Source organism: Pelecanus crispus, chromosome 10, assembly GCF_030463565.1.
Source record: "Pelecanus crispus isolate bPelCri1 chromosome 10, bPelCri1.pri, whole genome shotgun sequence".
In the NCBI taxonomy this organism is placed as follows: domain Eukaryota; kingdom Metazoa; phylum Chordata; class Aves; order Pelecaniformes; family Pelecanidae; genus Pelecanus; species Pelecanus crispus.
In genome coordinates, this window is record NC_134652.1 from 8,478,147 (window position 1) to 8,498,211 (window position 20,065).

Consider the following 20,065-nt stretch of genomic DNA (forward strand, 5'->3'; position numbering starts at 1 on the left):
TATTATTTTATCATGAGAATAAGCTTTAATAAAATAGTTTTGCTAAATTATCAACTTCTTTGCATTGTGTTAATATTTTTTTTTTAAACATTTGTATTGCAATAGTTTATCATCTAAAGCCACTACTTAAAGAAAAGATCTTTGGGAGAAAAAGATAAATTTTGCATTAAATAAAACTACTGATTGCTGGATTAATTGGGCTTTTATGCTTTTTTTTTCTGTTTGGATATGCATTTATTTTCATTCTACACAGTTTAATAGCAGACATAGATTTCTTTCAAATTGGTGATTCCAGTAGATTCTTTGTGTAGCTAGATGATCTATAAAATGCTAAGGATGTTTGTATTTTGGCTTTTTTTTTTTTACAGACCTCCAAGCACTGCTCAAATAATACTGCTATTAAATTATTGGTGATAATCACCACCATTGAAGTTACATAAAAATTCTTCTGACTTGCCCTGTCCTTCAGAAAATGTTAATGGATGACTAAACAAATCCTTACTGGTTTACTAGTTCATTTTTATCTAATCAGTTTTTCCTTAGAATTCCTTATCAATGGGGGTTTTCCCTCAAGTCTGAAATAAAACACGCATGGAAGCTTACAGCTGCAGGGGAGGACTAAGGTGTGGGCGCAAATGAACTAATTGACTTTATCTCACTTGAAGTGACACAGATAAAAATATACAAAATACGAAAGAACCCAAATTTTTTTTGTTTCCTGTGACTGAAGTTACTTCCTGGCTGTCAGCAAAAAGGGTTTGTGTTTGATTACTTATTCCTCCATGGCACAGAAAATCCAAAATGTAGAACAACTGCTAGGTGTCTCGGTTGGTTGGTTGGTTTGGTTTTGGGAAAAGGTGGTGTAGAAAGCCCAAGCACGGGTGTCCGTGTGGCACTCGGCTGCTGTCTGCTGGCTTCTGGGGGAGCCAGACTGAGCTGCGTGGGGCTGCTGTGGGGCTGCTGAGCAGCCCGTGGTGGGTGCTGGTCTGTAAGGCCCCGGTGCAAACCTGGCTCCAGCTGCAAAGAGGAACGTGATCAGTTCATCTGTCCTTGGGCCACCTTCTCATGCTCATTTTGTGTTGCATTAAATGGGAACTCTTCCTCAAATTTTGATCTGGTCAAAAGTGCAAAACTAGGCCATGAAGTGAGCCATTCTATGCTCTTTTTTTTTTTTTTTTTCCCATGTGTAAGTTGCTACGTTTGCATTACTTTTACACTTGTGAATTTAAGCAATACATTGGTTAATCAGCTGGCAAATAACATGTTGTGTGATACTTTAGAATTCTAACACTGGTATATTAATTTCAAATTTAAATGCATTAACAATTTGATGTTGACCAAAAGAGTTCAGTGAAGCTAAGTAAAACAACTTATCTTGGGGCAAAGTTTCAAGTATCCAAATGATCTACAACATTAAAATCTGAACCTGATGTAAATAATCATCGCTACGCACAATGGTCACTTATCCAGTGGCAGTGGAGTACTCAACATACTGCAGAATCTTGGGTTTTGCTGCATTGATGTCTGTCCCCAAACACCTTTTGGCTTTGAAGGAAGGACTTCCATCTCTTATATATTTCAGAAGAACAGAACAGAAAATGACGAGTGGTTTTGGAAGCATCGTGGTTACCTGAACAGGTTGTGTGCATTTATGACCTGGACTGAAGATATTTGTCCTCAGTTACAAATGGACTAGAAATGAAGAGTGCTTTCCCAAGACCTGAAATATTTGTTGGCTTCCTTCCCCCCACACCTCCCGCTATACAGTAAAGCACAATGCATAAGGCAAAGCATGAGGGGGATTTTTTTTATTATTATTATTATTTTTACCTTATTACAATAGATCATGAACTTCTTTTAGACAACTTTTATTTTAATGCGGTCTGAATGCATAATTATTGACAAAGCAATTCTTGAAGTTTGATCCACTATATTTTTTAATATTTTCTGACCATAGTATATACACTTTACAAAACTATATGTAAACATAGTATCTATGCTGTAGGACATAAACAATCTGCAGTTACATGAAAGAAGGCACATAAAGATTTTTATTTTACAAATGAAAACATACACCACGGTTGATAAGGGCATTGGGATTGTTTTAAAGCGCTTTCTCTAAAAGTTTGATTTTTCTCTGTGCAGATAGGGACTGCCAAATACAGTGCCTTTCCTGTATTATTCCCCCAAATGTTAAGAGATGTTGGCAGCAAACTCGGCGTCTCTTTTTTCTTTTCATTATTGTTAGCAAAGTTGATACTTTAACTTCATTTTTTTAAAAATAAATATGTATTCCATTTCTAGAAGAGTATGCAAATGCATGTAAAATAGCTTTATTTGTTTGAACTGCTTAAGTTACTGTCTTACTTTCAGTACAGGCGAAGACTAAACACTCTGATGCTGCAGCTTTTCTTAACCAGTCGCTTAAGATGCACCTAAAATAAAGTTGAGATATGTTAAAAATAAAAGATTGAAAAGCTAGAAATAGAAAAAGTATCTTTATGCTGTTCTTAGTCCCTTTAAGGGAAAGGAACAGCGCCCGTTCACACCTACTGGGTTACCTGGTGGTGTGTGGCTGAGGGCTTCACATTGCACAACCGGTTAGCTAATGAAAACTTCATTAAATAGTACTGACTCATAGCAGTACACTCATCTGCTTAAAATACTGTTTTCCCTACCATTCTGTGAGTGGTTCAGGTAGAGCTCATTTCTGAAATTGGCAAAGAAGTTGTGCCTTTTATTTTACTGATGTATGATCTATGGTTGATCAAAAAAGTCAGAGCTGTGTCTACAGTCTGAATTCCAGCCTTCGGCTCCTCTCAGTGTACTGACAAGGGTACAATTTAAAAGGATGCAAACTGGATAGGTTATCTTTGAGCTTTGCTTTTATTTTTTTTCCCTTCCAATTACATAAGAAAGGCCCAAGCTCTTGCCAGTAACTTACAACTCCAAGCAAAATACGAACTATTGTGTGTTGATGTATTGATTTTAAAAAAACCAAATAGTTAAAATTCACATGTTTATACAGATTTATACTACACATTTAATAAAAAATATAGTGTAATATTCAATAAAATTAAATACACAAAATAAAGATTGACATTATACAAATCCTCTATAAAAGCTTTCCCCCCCTTATAAGGCGGTTAGCAGTCTGCTTTATAACCATGGGCGATGAATAATACACCTTTGGTTTTTTTTGACCATTTCACTATTAAATGTACAGTACGACTAAAACCTATTTCTGGATGAGATGTTTCACGTGAAACACTGCATTTTGTACACCAAAACATGTTACGTGGCTTTCCATGTTATTCATCACTTTCATATTCTTCATCACCTATGGGGTAGGACTGGATGTTGTTCTGGGTGTACATTTTTGTTTTCACGGGACAGTTGTGATCCATGAGTATCGCCTGAAAGAGAAGAGAGCGTGAATATTGGCGTTGCTGCTTAGCATCCGGCCCAGGGCTGGGGCTGGCTCCACCACGCAGCCATCCAGCTGCAGCCACCGTTCAGGGATTCACCTGGCCTCCGTCAAAGCAGAACCCAAACTGATTTCACTGAGAGTAAATCAAGTCCGTAGGTCTGCGCGAGGTGGGGTCTTGGCCCTAAAGACATCGCCAGCCAATTTCTATTACCTTAGTGGAACCGGTAGTTCAGCCCACCCAGTAAATTGAAATACATGTACCTGCTCACCAGTTACAGTCATTTACCCCTCCTATATTTGATCTCCATCTATTAAAAGCTGGATGAATGAGCAAGAGCAGTGCTACTGCCTCGCGCTGAGTCTCCCTTCCTAGCTCTTCTTTTCCCACCCCTTTCTGTGGAGCTCCAGGACCACATAACTGGGCTCTGCTGAGAGTGGTGGGCCAAGTATTGTGACTTCACACTCATGGCAAGCTAAAAGTGATTATTGTAGCTAGGGGCCAACCACAGCATTGGATCCTTCAGGATGAATTTTTCCTAGGACAGAGTCTGTACTCAGATCCTTCGGGATGAATTTTTCCTAGGACAATCAGAGTCTGTACTCAGAGCAGTTGTGTAGCGTATTTCATCTTGAGTGTGATTAAGTTTGGTTTTTAATTAATTGAGCAAAGAGCACAAAGCAGAGACCCTCCTTTTGACTCTTTTCAAAACTGAAAGAAATGGCACATCAGTTCACTGACACAAGCCACTTTGGGACTAGGAGACACTTTGCATTTAAAGGTATGTTAGTGGGCAGACAACGGAAGGGGTTTAAGCTGTGGGGAGAGATCGTGTCCCTTTAGTGATCACCATGTTGTATGTGAAACCCTGTCAGTGACCAGAAAAGCACATGATAAACTTCGTATCTCTGGCAAACAACAGTAGCTCTTCTTTTTTTTTTTTTTTTTTTTTTTTTTCTTTCTGTTCCTCAGGCTTAGTCAGTGTGCAAAGCACAGCCTGCAAAGGTCATGACAAGGGATTAACTGGAATCTCTGGGATTCTGCAGTCCAAATATGTGCAAAACAAAAGGTCTCTGGCCTTGCGTATACCACTATTTCAACAAGATTCATTTTTCCACCTTCTGTTCTGCTCATGCCAGTACAAAGCATGAGCAGCATACGCAGCAGGTTCTGTTCTTACCTTGCAGAGATGTGGTGCTGCATAGTAAGACCATAGCCATGCAAAATTACATTTTCTTTTCACCCAGATAAACAACTAACAACTACATTTTATGCCCAAGTCAACCTTGTTCAGTTTGAGGAAGGATGATGTGCTGGGTGGGCTAGACCTACAGATGGTGACAGATGTTGCAGCAAAGATTGGTCCTTGCTTTCCAGGACTCTCCTAGCCCTGGAATCATGACAGGGATTGCACTGCCTTGTAATTCCTTCAGGACTTCCCCATCATCTTGCTGAGCAGAGGAAACCTAGTGAATAAAGCAATGGATCCCCACCTGCAGTAAGAGGGCTTTTGAACCTGATCCAGTATAAATCTATAGGAACAGCAAGTCTTGCAACAGCAGAGTAGGGGAGCAGATAAAGGCCATTATATGAAAGGGCAAATTGAGGTACAGAAATGGGAAAGGAAGGCAGAGAGGAGAACGGTATAGGAGGGGAAGTGAAGGAAAAGGACTACCAAAGCAAAGCAGGAATCTTGTTTTTTGGGGGTGACAGACTAGGCAAACAGTGAGCGATAGGAGGGAAGGAGCGAAATGTTCCTGCAGGCACACTGATGGCTGTCCTGGGGCAGAACTCAGGGAATAAGCAGGGAAACTCCTTATTCCAGGTCTTGTGGAAAGTAGACTTTTACATGAGAGCAAATGTGAATGTTGATTGGGAGAAATGGGGGGAAAAGCTCTGTTAAAGGCTGTTAATCACAGTCACTTTTGACTTGGATCTGTTAGCCCCTGATTTTAGGGATGTGTCAGAACACACTCGCCTGCTCTGAGACTCGTCCCTAGATACCCGCTGCAGGTTGCAGGGGACTGGGCAAGTTTGCTGATTTGGCCAAGCATCGTTCTTCTTTTGTACCACAGAGTGGCTGGGGAGCATGGACCACTCTATAAAATTAAGTTATATTAAAAAAGAAAGAGCCAGGATAAGACCTGTGGTACAGATAGGATAAAAGAAGCCATTCATTTGTAAGGGCAGGTGATCTGTATGGAGGAACAAGGAAGAGGAAAAAAATATGGTGCAAAATATACTGTGGAAGACCATGAAGAAAACAGGTTGAGGCACAAAAAGGAATGAAATACATTGAGTACTTGGTCAATACATGTCTGGCACTTAGAGGAAAACAAAAATGCCTTTTACACTGACTCCACCACAGCGTATGCTGTTGCAGATGAATGTCTGCTGGACCCTGTTTCATGATAATCAAATCTGTGACTTTGTAACATGTAACTAATAAAAAGCTGTTACTTATACATCTTGGACATACAAAGAAGGGGGAGTTCATTCCAAAGGTGATGCATGAGAGTGAAATAAACTGTGCTGGTCCCATTCTGGGGAAGTTAGAGGCGAAGATGCAGAAATAAGTTCTCATTTGTTTCACTGGGAAAAAAAAAAAAAAAACCAACCACCCAAACACAAAAGAAAGAAACCACATTATGCTTACCATTTTCTCCTCTTTGGCAGGTGGACTTCGAAGGAAAAAGCACAGAGGAGCGAAAAGGATATCCACAATCCCTATAATTGTCATGAGCCATGGAAATCCAATGGCCTTTGCAATGGCACCACCAGCAGAGGGACCTTGGATAAATAAAAACCTTTTTCTGAATACTGCTCAGATGTAAAATTTGCAGCAGTCACTTTAAACACCAATAATTTTATATACAGAACTCCTGCTTTACAAATTGATTTGAGGAATGTAAAGACGTGTTTGTAATTATAACATAAACCTTTTCTGGCTCTATTATCCACATTCATTGAAGAAATCGGAGATGCTCCTAGGGGCTCCCGGGGCACCTGTGTCATGCGCTCAAGGAGGCAGGGGTTCGTTCACCGGGGAGTTATTCCCCTCTCAAACTATTAGTAGCACGGCTCCTGCGTTAGTTTTAAATGTTGCAAGACCTCTTTCCTAGGATATGCTATTTGTGTTCAGTGCCTGCCGCCTTCAAGCCTCTTACAGCTAACGAAGCTGAGCACGGCATCACGGCAGAGGAGAGGAACAGATGCCAAACACAATTCCCTGCGTCCTTTCCCTCTGTTTCTGATGTCTTGTAGAAAATAACCACCCCAGGTCATAAAGCCCACGAGTGCCGCTGGGATTCACACCTACCATCATAGCATATTTCTCTTAACTGTCAGGTGCATTATAGGCAGGAAAAGGCCGGACTTACCTATGGCGAAGCCCATGCAAAAGGCAACATCAGCTATTGCGTACACGCTGCCGTAGACTGACACATGACGCAGATCTACGAGGTAGCCCATAATTGGCATCATGGAGGAGTCCACCATTCCTGGGTGTGAGGGAGAAAAACATACTTCAGGAAAAGACTGCCTTTTTTCTTTTTTTTCTTTTAATGTTTTGGCCAACTGTGTGCTAAAAAGGGATGCAAAAGCAACTAAAAGGCTGCTTATTCTTAAATAAGCAAAAGATTTGTGTTAAAATAGACCATATTATCCATGCTTTTTAAGGTCTTTACTGTGTCTGAGGCCACATATGGACATGTATAGATGTCTACATGTGACACTTGCCAGAGGACAAGAGAGATGCGAGCTTAGAGCATGTCAGCCGCTTCCCAGTAACTCTCCGTGCAAAGACTCCTATCTCACATTACCAGCCAAGTAACTTTCATTTAGGGGAAAATTATTTTGTATGAACTTACACGTACTTTAGGCCTAAAAGATTGCATTAGCATCCAGTCAATCAAAATTATTATGGTGATTTTGACAGGTCTTTTGAGCCACATTTTCTTTGCTAGCAAGAAACAGCACAAGACAGCTGACAAAACTGCCGCGATACTGGGGATTCATAGTTGTGCCTGTATCTTCTTTCCTAACTACACATCGCTCTGCGTGAAGATGCCCCAGAACTTTTGCTGACCAGCCAAGCTCTAAAAGCCAAGCCATGGCCCCTACGCTGGCCTGACTGCGTGAGCCAGCATAAGCAAAGTTCACACGTACTATTTGAAAGAGAGTAAATGTGCGTGGGCTTGGGAATTCCTATCAATGAACAAAAATTTAAGCCTGTTTTTTTGGGTTTTGTTTTTTGGTTTTTTTTGTTTGTTTGGTTTTTGGTTTTTGGTTTTTTTCTATGAACAACAGGAAAGACTGGGTTTTGGGCAGTGCATTGCTTCATTCCTGAAAACAAGGTATAAATTCACGGACAGTTTGAAAGATCTGTTTAGGTTGATGGAGCAATTCTGGACAGACTTCAGAATCGAGCTTGTCTAACAGCAGCCTGGTTTAAACTACCTGAGCACTGCCCTTTAATCCTTCTTGCTCTACCTACCAGTTTGGGCCCCAACTCAGGCTTCACTCTGTCAGATCAGAATGGCAGCAAAACTAATTTTCCATGTAACTTCATACAAAATCATTTTTACAGAACGAACAGACTGTAAGAAGTCAGTGGAATTCTTCTTACCAATGGCAAATCCGACTCCAAAATTTGGTGCTATGAGTCCATAAATGTTTTTAGCAAACGGTACCTATAAATGAAATTTCAGGGAGTTAAGTCACACTGCACATGCTAATGATGTTAGTTTTCTTTTTCTAAGATAAATTCTCAGAGTAGTTACAGCACACTTGGTATAGATGTACAAGTTAGAGTTTGATCCTTGTTCTGGGCTACTGTTTCAGACAACTGTGCCATTAAACCACTGACACACTTGCTATTATGAGCAAGAATAAACTGTTGAGTGACAGCTCAAAAAAGGATCATCCTCCTCCTTTCAGAGCCAGTCTTCCTTCAAAAGAATTCAAGCACTGAAATTTGGAAGCACTCAAAATTCGGATCTGGAACCTATTAACTACACATTGTTTAATAACTTATCATAAAGCAGAAACTTCAGCAAAATCCCATGGGGAAAGCACATATTTGAAGATGAACATATGAACATTTAGATGGTTTGAAAGATACATGATCTTCTACTTACGCATAAAATACTTATTCCCACGATTAACATCCCAAGTAAAGCACAAAGCCACCTATCAAAGAAGAAACATCACGCAGAGATCAGTGCTACTGAGATGTTAGACAGTGATACTGAGATGTTAGAGCTGATCTTGAATGTTTCAAAGTCGTGTCTGAAGTGCTGAGTTACACAACCAAAGTAGCAACATGTTCAAAAAGCAATTTTGCTACTATAGAACAAACTTTAATAATTTCCACTATCAATAAAATGCCCTGGGAAACACTGGAAACGTACATGAACAGACTGGAAGATTATTAGCATTTTAAAATTAAGCATACCTTCCCATTTTGTGCGCAAGTATCCCAAAAAGATTAGTCCCAATGAGATAAGAGACACTAGCTGGAAGAAAAGCAACGCCTGAAAAATATGAATGAGATATTTTATCAGCAAGGATTTTAGTGAAGTGTTAGAAGAAACTAATAAATTCCAGACACTGCAATTTTGATTTGAACTCATCTAATAAAGTCTTTGTGCATAACCCAAAAAAATCAAATATCCGGTTTGTTGCAGCCTTCTCATGAAATCTAAGGACATCATCTATGAAACACAGGAGGCATGTATCACCTTTGAAAAGAGTTTTTCAGCATCAGCTACAAGAACTTGCATCGGAGAGGGGACGGAACAACAAAGAGCAAAAAGTTTATATCTAACTACAATAGGCTTTGGGATAGGTCAAGGAAAGCAACTCTTTTGCGGTTGCATGGCTTATGGAGCATATGCTCCACACATGCAGCAAGCCCAGAACGGTCAGGGGTGGGCAAATCCCTCCCTGGAGGAGGGGACAGCAGGACTGCCGCTGTGGCTTTGCAAGTCACGGTCCCCCTCCACGCCTGTGAATGCCTTGAGGCCTCGAGTTTGCAATGCCGCAATATGGTCCTTGGTCAAGCAGCAACTGAAGCCAAGCATATATCAATAACGTAAAGATGAAGAAACCTTAAAATCATGGTTCTGAAATTATTTAGCCAATATATTTACAGTAAGAGTTTGGTTTAAAAAAAATCAGTTATTGGTTTATATTAAAAAAAAATAATTCTCTGTAATGACTTGCAGATGAGGGCACCCAAGTAAATCCCTCCTGACCCTGATGGGAGGGTACCCGGACCCTCCCATCTCCCCCACATCCACTCAGAAAAACATACTGTTGGGACCAGCAATTTTTTCTAGTCCTGAGGTTTCCACCACAGCAGCTGTATCTGGAGTAGACGCTGGCTGCATGGTGGCCGGAAATATCTCTGGTTGAAAAGCCAATTACAGTCTGTACTTGAGGATTCATCTTCTCCCTACATGTAAGTCACAGGGCAGGAGCCAGCCGGAGGGGGAATGTCAAAGGAAGAAATGCTAATGGAGAGCGTGGTGCACCATTGCCTTGGCTGCCTGGAGAGCACCAGGGAGGACGATGCAGATGTGTCTGGGAGCAGGGACTGCCTTGGAGGAGAAGACATTGTATGAGAAATATCCGAGGGGCAGAGGAAAGGGGTGGCTGTGCTTAATGTTGGATCCTTGTGGAACAGAGCTGGGTGGAAGAAATAAGACACAGTATTTTTCTGTTGTTCCTCTTACATTTTGCATCTTCTTAAGAAAAAAAGAACTGGAAAACCTGATAAAACTGGGAAAGTCTGACAAATTAGCACATGCCATGCAAGCCTTCTATTTGGTCATTGTTAAATCAGGTAATTCAGATTTTGAAAGCTGCCGTGACATTATGGTACACAATCAAATCATTTCCTTTAAGTGTATATGCTCCTCATCTTTCACCAAGGCAACAAAGATTTTCTCATTTCCTGCCTATCCATCTTCCTTCCTATCTCTCTGATATTCATAAGAAAATAATCGAGACGGAATTTTTAGCCCAGCAATATCCTGTGATTAAAATCCTTGTGGGTTACAACAGTGGTGCTGGGGAAACATTTTCACCTGTGTAACTGCAGCTACTTCGGTATGGCTTGGAGCTATCTTTTTTATACCAAATGGTCACACATAGCAGACCTTGACAAATGTGAAAAAAATACTGCAAAGGCTTGTTAAATAAGACTTGCAGGTTGGTGCACAGTAACATTAATCGATCAAATCAAGTTTTTTTTTTATACCTTCTTCAGATCATGTTTCAAACAGCTGGATCTCCAAATTGCATAAGACAATAATTTGCTTAAAATTCTGCAGTTCAAGATATAATTTAAGTGGCTTTAAAAGTTTAATTAATGCTGTCAAATCAGACAAAGAGTAATGGAGTCAATTACTTATACCATTAAGGGGTAAAATTAGTCTTAATTTAAAATGGATATTTTTCCTTCTAGGAACCTCCGTTCAACTAAGAGATTTGTAGATCTTGGTTCTGTTCCACCAGTAATAGGAAACTCTAGTGAGGGAGGTAGGTAAGCAATCTTTCTTTTTCTTCATGAGGTTTAAAATATCTAAGTTTGTGCATTAGTTTGGCTATATTACAGGCTAGCAGTCATTACCATGTTGAACAGCACAGCAGCACAGTAAGGACTGCTAGCTATGGCCACCTAGGTCTGGGTTTGCATTAATAAGAACTAAAGTTCATGCTTTCTCTATGGCGTAGGGACACCTACATTAAGATAGAGTAGGCATATTAGTCAGATGCTAGGTGAACATCATTTTCATGAAGAATTTTTCTTTTTCTTTCCAATGCCATATATTGATACTAAAAAATACCCTGGTGAAATGACACAATACAGAACACTCATTAACATTATCAAATATATGTTGCGTTTGTAGTGGTAACTCTTTCCTACAAACCATTAAAATGGTGAACATTGTCAGATCGATACAGAAGCTCAGCACTATGCGTTGTGGTACACGACAGCCAGGCAGCCCCCACTGAAGATGATTCACATCAACCTCCAGCACACAGTTTGACACTCACTGGAAGTTAGTCCATTTTTCTTTTTTTTTTTTTTTTCTTCCCTGCCTTGTTTATCTCAAAGAGAAAGTAACTGCCCCAGTTTTACTCTCTAGTCTAACCTGATACATGGGACAAATTCCCAGTTTGCCTGTGGACACTGGTTTCCCGAGACTGTGTTACAAGTTATAAGGTGGTCCAAGTTGGGGCACTGACATTGCTTTCTGTTGAATGGGAAGACTAAGTAACCACTGAAAGGGTGTAAAATCTATCAGATTCAAGGGAAAATGCTCCTCATGTCCTTGGTGGCTACATTTTAAGTAAAGGCCACCCCTCTTCCACACATCGCCAGGAGCAGCCCTGGAAGGAGTATGGCTTGGCATGGGCATGCTCTGCACCAAACATAGTGCACCTGCTGCAGATTTCTGTGGCTGCCTGCTCCTGGCAATTCAGACTGGGAACTGACAAAGGATTCCCTCTGGGAAAAACCCCAAACGAATTGTTTTACCCCTCTGGGCTGGCTCTGCAGCTCACAGGGCATCTTGCAGCTGCCCCAGCCAACACTCACTGCCAGATGTGCTGCTCGAGCTCCCAAAGGAGCCTGGACAAGCACAGTGCCGTGGCTGCCTGCATCTATTTCTCCTTGCAATACAAATGTTTCCCCTTACTGGAGCCTCTATTGCAATAACATCAATCTACTACCTGTTTTTCTTATGGACGAATGTTTGCAATTGTGCAGGTATAAGACTGACAATCTAAAAATAGTAAAAAAAAAAAATTACTACCCTGAAGCATATAAGGAGACCATCATTAACAGGACCAGAACTGAGACAGTCATTAGACAAAATGTAGAGATGCAAATTATATACTGTACTTTACCAAGCTGCCATTTTTTTGAACACATCGTCTCCATCATCCAGATGGGTAAAGCTGGTTCAAGCATAGCAATAGCCATGTTTGCAAAGCAGATTGATCCTTAGAGAAAGAAGGGAGGAAAAAGAAAATGTAGTAGTAATTAGTTCTTTTGACTATGAACAAAAAGTCATGCAAAGAATGGATGCTTTTACATAAAACATTGCGCTTTTTACTTTCCTATTTGTCATGCATCAGATGTTGATTAATGTTAAATAGAACAGAATGTAAAATCACTTTAGACTAACTTTCTATATATTTCTATTCTCCTAGAAATTCTACAATAAATGTTAAGCTATTTTCATAATGTGAAAGTTTACAGTGAGCTTGATGACATTTAGAAAGTTCATGTAGTCTGACTGTTGTACGAATGATTAGCTAAAACTACAATCTCTTGGTCTTTACCTAGTCTCCTGGGGCAAAACTGGAGCCCTGTTGTGTAAGAGGCACAAGCTCTGACCCTATGCCTCTGTCATCTGAGAATGACTATGATGGGATGTGGAGGTCTTGATCCTAAAAAAATCAAGAGACAACCACAGAGATGTCTGTCCACTACAAAAGGGAATTTTGTGTCAAGATCCTATAGCTAGCAGCCATTAAGTCCATGCAGCAAAGCATGGGTCTGGCTGACCTTGCCCAGCCCTACGAATTTCAAATGCTTCCAGATCTCTTTCAAATTTCTGGACCTTTAGTCACCCAGACGCAAAGGCTAACAAACAGTGCAGGTGCTGATTCAGTCTTGCCCGCTGGCTCAGCTCTGCCCTACGCCACTGCCTGCAGATCCAGACTCCAGTGGGTTTGTGTCAAGTCTGTCTATCCTCAGTAGTGCATTTCAGCTTTAGTGCAGGGATTATTAAACCCTGTGGTATTTCTTTGGGTTCAAGATGCCTTTCCCACTTACTCAAAAGAACCCGAGACAGTCAAAGCCTAATGCAGAGCAACAGGACACATCCCCTCTGCTAATCCCTTACAAAATTACTTTCAAGGCAGTTAGGAAGTCACTAGAAGTGACAACATCAAATTTGTGTTCCCACTTTTCTTCCTAATATTTATAACCTCTGAAATTTAGAAAAATATTCTAGACGCTTGCAGTCATTTACCATCCAAATGTTACTTGTTTTTTTAAAAAAACTTAATTTGTCTGAAGTCAGAGAAATGTTATTTCTCCTGGAACAAGTTCCTCATCATACAGTTCAAAACAAAATGAGCACTGATGTCATTCTTTGCTCAAACCTGTCAGAATATATTAGACCGTGTATCCACAATTCCTAAAATGAACTTGCAGGCTAGCTGGCTCGCTCCCTTCCCAGGGCAAGGAGCAACAGTTCAGCACTGCTTTACCCTAAAGACGAAAGGCTAGATCTAAAGCTAACCTTTCCACTCTGCTGCAAGCTCCTACTAGCTTGTAGTGTCTGTAAGGAGCCCCAGTTAAACACCTCAGGGCTGCCCTCTTCTGAGCCAAAATCAGCCACTCTCGAGCAGCTTCCTTGATGCTGGAAAAACATTTCAGGCCACACAAAGTGCAGTCAGAGGAAGGAGAGCTATTCTAACAGAGATGGCTTAAATAGCAAAGGTCTTATTCTACTCTTAACAAACTTCACAAAGAAATGAGTAACAGGTGTGCATGCACGTGTGTGTTACATCTACTTCTCGTTAGGTCAGGAAGCATCACCAGAGCTTACCAATGTACTCAGGTACATGGTAACAAAGGTACTTCTGATCTTTAGGATGCACCCCAAGAGAAAAGTGAGAGCCTGAGCTGGTACTCTGCAAAGTCAGGGCAAAGTCCGATAAAGACTATGCTACCTTAGCAAAGCTTCCCCAAAAGAAGAAAAAATTTTTTTTCCTCTGTCTTACACCAACCTGACCTCTCTTTAGAGGGCCATGTCTCAAGGGCATAAATCCTACAGTGTTTCTTGTTTAAATTAGATTAAATGCCCTGTGCTGGCCAGAAGGTGTGAAGTTGCAACCTTCCAGCTGGATCCCCAGCTAAGAACCCACTTGGCTTTTTGACAGAGTGCCATAGACATCACTGGTATTTTTCTGTAAAAAAGCAGGTGCCCAGTGAAAAGCTGTTGCACACCTTGTCAAGAACCCATGTGCTGATGATGTTATCCGCATGAACTCTGTTTTTTGGATCTGATAATTTAAAGTAACTTGTCTGTCAGTGCAACTTTGTCAGCCTGTAGCACCTAACTTTTCTTTAATCCCTGTCACTGAGGTCTGGCTGTGAGAATGACATTGACTTCATTCACTGAGCTCCTACCAGCAGTGACAAAAAGTGTTGGTAACATTTCTTTTGCCTGGGTCAGTGAGTACTGAAGGCACTGACTTCGAAGCATCACCTCTGGCGCAATCCACATAGGAGGCAGAGTCTATATTTGCTCACATTTCCTTTCTCCTGCAGAGGTTTGCATCTGGTCCTGTCCCTCTGATGCCCACACCTCTGTGACCTCCCCACCTGGACAGGTGAGTGCATCTTCAACAGAAATGGCCACAGCGCATCCTGCAATAGCTATTGCTGGCACCAAAGGTGACCAGGCAGTAGGACTGGCCGTAGGGACTGCGATATAGAGAGTGAATGAGAGCACTGGCCTCCTCCCTGTTCTGACAGTCAATGTTATTAACTCACAGGCAACGTGGGTTATCAAGGGAAAAAGTTACACTTTCAGAGACAGAACACCATGCTTGAGTTCAAGACACCTTGTGTTGAAGACTAATATTGTGCCATAGATAAGCCAAATTAGACAGAAAGTGCTTGTACTTTGGGAATACAAACAATTATGACTCAAGTGTATGACACACGCTCAGGAGATTGAATCTGAATTTATACCATGAAATTAGCGTACCTAAATCGAGAGTGTAAGAAACACTTAAACTGTTAGTCCATTTGCAGCATGCCTGAAATGGCCCTGGTTTTCACTTGTGGTTAAAAATTCACCTCACTAAAGATGCAGTCAATTTTTTAATGAGGTAATTAACTGGCTTAAAAGCCATTCAAAACCTCTGATCTCCCTGAGCAGTGCAAACCCAGTGGGATTTTTAATCTTCTCCTCTCTAATCATTGTATCTGAACATCGTACAGTGTGGGACATTTACATTCACAGCATCCTTGTGAAACAGAAGATATATTATCCTGGCTTAGATATGGAGAAATGTGGCACGATGCCTTGACTGATTGCCTCAAGGTGTCAGAGCGCAGAGCTAACCCTGCCATCCCAACCAACTGCTTACCCACCCTTCCCTGTTAATATCAGGATCAGAAGTTCCCATCTTAGAAAACAGAGCAAGGAAAACACCAAACTCCTTGAGGTAAGGGAGAGCAAATGAAACTTTCAGACCCTTCTCGCTGTAAAAATCAACAACTTCCAAACTGAAGCAATTAACATTTAAACCGTGTATTTCTGGTGCATCAAGAAACCTGCATTTGGACTGATGCACACTGGTAGGGCAGATAAAAGGCTGAACTTATAGTTGGTATTTGGCATTCAGCTCTGAATAAAACAAATTTGGTCTGCTTGGGAAATAAAGCAGGGGCAGAAGAGGCTGAGGTTAGAGAACATCAGCATCATCCATCCTGTCCAAGCACTGGGAAGTCTCTGTCCTGGGAGGCACAGACCCTGGGTCCTGAACCTAACCCCGCTGGTAACCCACCACAGGGACTTTTTCAGGTCCTGGGCACTGATGCCTGGTGGGAGGGGGACAGGTCACCCAGAGCAGTCGGTGAGAGCAGGAGGGACGGGAACAGAGAGGGTCTTTATGTTTCTACCCCTCTGTACATCCTTCCTTTCTCTTCCTGTGGTCATGCCCAGCCGCTGTGGATCAAAGATGGGAAGGGGAAACAGGAGGCACCAGCAGTGCCTGCAGGCATGTGCAGGGAAGCAAGAGGCAAAAAGAGCTGGGGCAGTAAAGGTAAGGTCTCTCTGACACTCACTGTCCTGATTCCAGGCTACCCAGCCCTGAATCTTTTCACTACTTTGCTGCCCTGAGACTGTGCAGCCCTGGTTTACAGAGCCCCGAAACATCAGCTGAAACAGCTTCAGTGAAGAGAATAGCTGCAGAAATTGAATGCCATGTGAATGTGTTAGAAAATGGGAACAAAGTCCATTCCTGGTCTTAGCAGACATGGGACATGGTCAAAATAGTGGGATCCATGGTCTTTGGTACCTTTTCTCTTCCTTGGCTATGGGTAGTTTGGCATGAACAGCTAAGTCTTAGTCAAGAAAAGTACTCCTTGAAATCAGTCCCCTGGGCATATTTTGTGGTTTAAACCAAGTTCTGTCACAGATCAGACCTTGGCAGGGTTTACATTATTCTCCAGAAATCTACTTTATATGCTAGATGAACCTCACCTTGCAGCACCTGCTTTAAGCACTGTAAGAGGCAAGGCAGTGAATTAGGTGAATGATCGATCTGATCTCTTATGACAGCTACTGTCTTTGCTACTCTTTTCCCTCAAATACTTTTATTCTATGAAAAGGTCTTTTAATGCTCAAAGAATTTCTCAGGCAAAAGTGTTTGTATAACCTTAGTCAGAACTTGACCAAGTGTCTAGTCAAAGAGTTAGGGTAATGGTCATTCCCTAAGACCACCGAGAAACTGTGAACCCAAAAAAACGCGTGGAAGAATTGTTTTCTTGGACAAGCAGGTTAGGATTAAGGAAAAAACGTGTAAAAATTATGATCTCTTTTCAGATATTTTATGAAGATTAAAAAGGGCCAGGCTTAATTACAGACTTCAGAATAAACGTTCAACAAAATGCAACGCAAAAAGGCAAACTTCCCTTGAGACAGAAAGACTCATTAGACAAATGATACATGCAATACCAAACGCCATTCACCATTCAACCCAGACCTTTTCTGAAATATAATCTACACTCTGGAGACAAAACTCACTCCTTCTTCAAATGGAAACAAAGTTCAGCATTACTCCCTATGCCTGCCAGTGATGTGCTGGCAATCCCTCCCTCTGAAAGCCTTGGCCCTATTCACTTGCCTCATAGAAAGTTTCATGGCCACAACTCAGTGTGGTGCAGCAATTCATTGCCTTAGCAAGCAACCACAAGTCACTAGTGTCCTCTCATCTGGAAAGACACCTACATTTCAAACTTTCTACCTGTTTTGTTTCTACTGGTATATTCATCCTGTATTACCAACAGATTTTTTTTTTTCCTTTGAGTAAATGAAACAAGCAAATGACAATGTTGTTAAACCAGCTCAGCCTGAGGCATTCCAGGATGCCAAGTATAACACCAGTGGTTGGTTTAAAGAAAAAAAAAAAACAAAAACCAACGGGTCTGATACCTGCTGCAATAATGATATACGGGTCCTTCAAAAGTGTCAGTAATGGTGTCCCCTTCTGACTCTATGAAACAAAAGCTTGGATTAGGAAAGGCAAACTGTCATCCATTGCCTCGAGTGTTTTACCTTAATACTTACTTCTGCTTGTGCTCTGGATGGCTGCAGAACAAATAATTGAACAGCTGCAAAAAGAAATCAATACTGTAACATTTCTTCAAGAAGGGGGTTAGATGGTAGTAAGACAAAAGGGGATGTGCTACATGGTGATATTGACTCTTCGTATTTACTGACCTCCATCTAACAGAGCTAGTGCTGCCAGCACCAGGAAAGGAGAACTCTTCCCCACAAACTCATACATGATGCTCCCAAAAGGTGGGCCCACTGCCAGGGAGAAAGAAAAGACACAGCCGTGAAGCCACATCTCTGACTCTCAACAAATATTCTCTGCAAGCGTTTAGGCATCCTGCTACTGCTATTGGCACTCAGTGACCAAAAAGCTCAATTTAAAAATCCCCACAAAGCTCATTGATCATAACGATAACGATATTCTTCGCTCCCCAAAATACTCTTCCATGTAAATAAACCCCAAACATCTCAGAAATTATTGCCTGATATATGTATCCACATAAGAAATGTGCTGCTGTGGGAAAAACTATTCTAAACATGCACCATGAATCTAATCTGGAGACCGCACGATAACATCACACTCAATGACTCTTCTGCTGCTTTCATAGGTCGCAAGCACATGCTTTGGGAAGGCTGGGGGGTGGTTTCTCTTGCCAGCAGAGCCTCCAACTCACTGACCTAATACTCCCATAGCAAGGCCTCCTAGTGCAATTCCCATTGCGTTGCCTCTCTCTTCATCATCTGTATACACACTGGCGAGCATGCCCATCCCTAAAATTAAAAAAAAAAAAAAAAAAAAAAAAGCACAACACAAAATTAGGCATCCGTGTACTACCGTTTACAGTCACCATTTGCCAGCCTTACTAAATATTATATAGAAATGACAGCAGGTAACTCTGTGTGTGTGTGTGTATATATATATAAAAATATAAATATGTATATTCCCTGCCCATAGAATTCACTTTGAAGCAAAAGGGGGTTTGGCAACGTAAGTGGTCTCAAAGACCATGTTCTGTTGTACAGTATTACTCGGGTAATTTAATGATGCCCTGATTTGCTAGGTTCTTTGTCACAGAGCTTTTAGATGATGCTTTTCAACTAGCAGAAACCAAGCTTTTGACAAGTATTCACCTTCTGTTATTTATACTCGGGGTGCTTGACACAAAGATCTGGTGACCACTCACAACTATAACTGTGGTCAGTGCTAGCTGTGCTCTGGGCATGAGGTATTATGCAGAGCTGATTACTTTAAAAATGAGTATTTCAAGTTCAGCATCCAAAATTAAAGGGTTCTTTTGAGCTTTATTTTCACGTGCCTCACTTCTGTGTTTGATGATGAACTTTCATTTCACAAAAGGAAACAAGAAGCCTAATTCATTTGTGTTTTTGTGAAGCACTGGGACAGTAGATTTAAATGTTGCAGAAGAGTCCTCATAGAAATTAACAATTCTGTTTTCAAAACAAGGTTTAAGTAGGACTCAGTAAATAAGGTCCACAGCTACACAGAAAAAGAAAACAAAATATTGCATGATTGATCATTCAGTGAATACCGTCCATCATTTGCATCAAAAGAGCAGAGGCCCTGTGTGGATTAACATGCTCACTGAAAATTATGGAAGACATCAAATTGTTTGCATGAACAGTTGAAGAACAAGTTAGAGAATGATATCAGAATTCAATGAATTTGTGAGATTTGGGGAAATATTCTGAGAAAAAAGAGGAACCAATACAAAGAAGAAAACACAAAGTTTTACACTTGGGTAGGAATGACTACATGCACAAATGCAGGGGGTGTAAATGACTGATTGGCAGCAATACTACAGAAAACTTCCTTTGCCTCTGAGATACGTGAAGTGACTCTCACTGTCATTGGCCCTTGTAAGGAGTCAGAGCTTCTTCTGAGTGCTGGGTCTGGTTCTGGGGCAGCACAGGAAGAAAGGTGGGGGTGACTGGAGACTATCCAGAGAAGATCAATGAGGATGAGCAAAGGCTTAGAAAAATATCTGTGAAGGACAACTACAGGACTTTCAATTTAAAACCAGAGAGGAAAAAACTGATGTGAAATGTGATAATAGTCTTGCAATATGAAAAAGAGCCACAAAGATAAAGAAAAGAAATTGTTCTTCATGTTCTCTTGAGTATGGGAAGCAGAAATGGGTTTACATGACAGTAAGGAGGCTTTAGATGAGACATCAGAAAAAAACTTCCTGACAGCAAAGGTAGTTAAGCACAAAGCTAGATGCTGAGGGCATTTCTGGA

General features: G+C 41.1%; 1 protein-coding gene across 1 annotated transcript in view; it reads right to left on the bottom strand.

The window, feature by feature from the left end:
• Window positions 1–1,843: 1,843 nt before the first annotated feature.
• The window catches only part of SLC18A2 (solute carrier family 18 member A2), a 31,628-nt gene continuing 13,406 nt past the window's right edge, over window positions 1,844–20,065 (bottom strand). The window contains exons 5-15 of the mRNA XM_075717294.1: window positions 18,485–18,577; window positions 17,972–18,061; window positions 17,819–17,862; window positions 17,684–17,744; window positions 12,348–12,443; window positions 8,884–8,962; window positions 8,567–8,618; window positions 8,056–8,119; window positions 6,809–6,928; window positions 6,085–6,218; window positions 1,844–3,416 (exon numbers count right to left, since the gene is read on the bottom strand). Of these exons, the coding sequence (XP_075573409.1) occupies window positions 3,312–3,416; window positions 6,085–6,218; window positions 6,809–6,928; window positions 8,056–8,119; window positions 8,567–8,618; window positions 8,884–8,962; window positions 12,348–12,443; window positions 17,684–17,744; window positions 17,819–17,862; window positions 17,972–18,061; window positions 18,485–18,577 (938 nt within the window). The 3' untranslated portion in view covers window positions 1,844–3,311. The remainder of the gene's footprint in view (window positions 3,417–6,084; window positions 6,219–6,808; window positions 6,929–8,055; window positions 8,120–8,566; window positions 8,619–8,883; window positions 8,963–12,347; window positions 12,444–17,683; window positions 17,745–17,818; window positions 17,863–17,971; window positions 18,062–18,484; window positions 18,578–20,065) is intronic.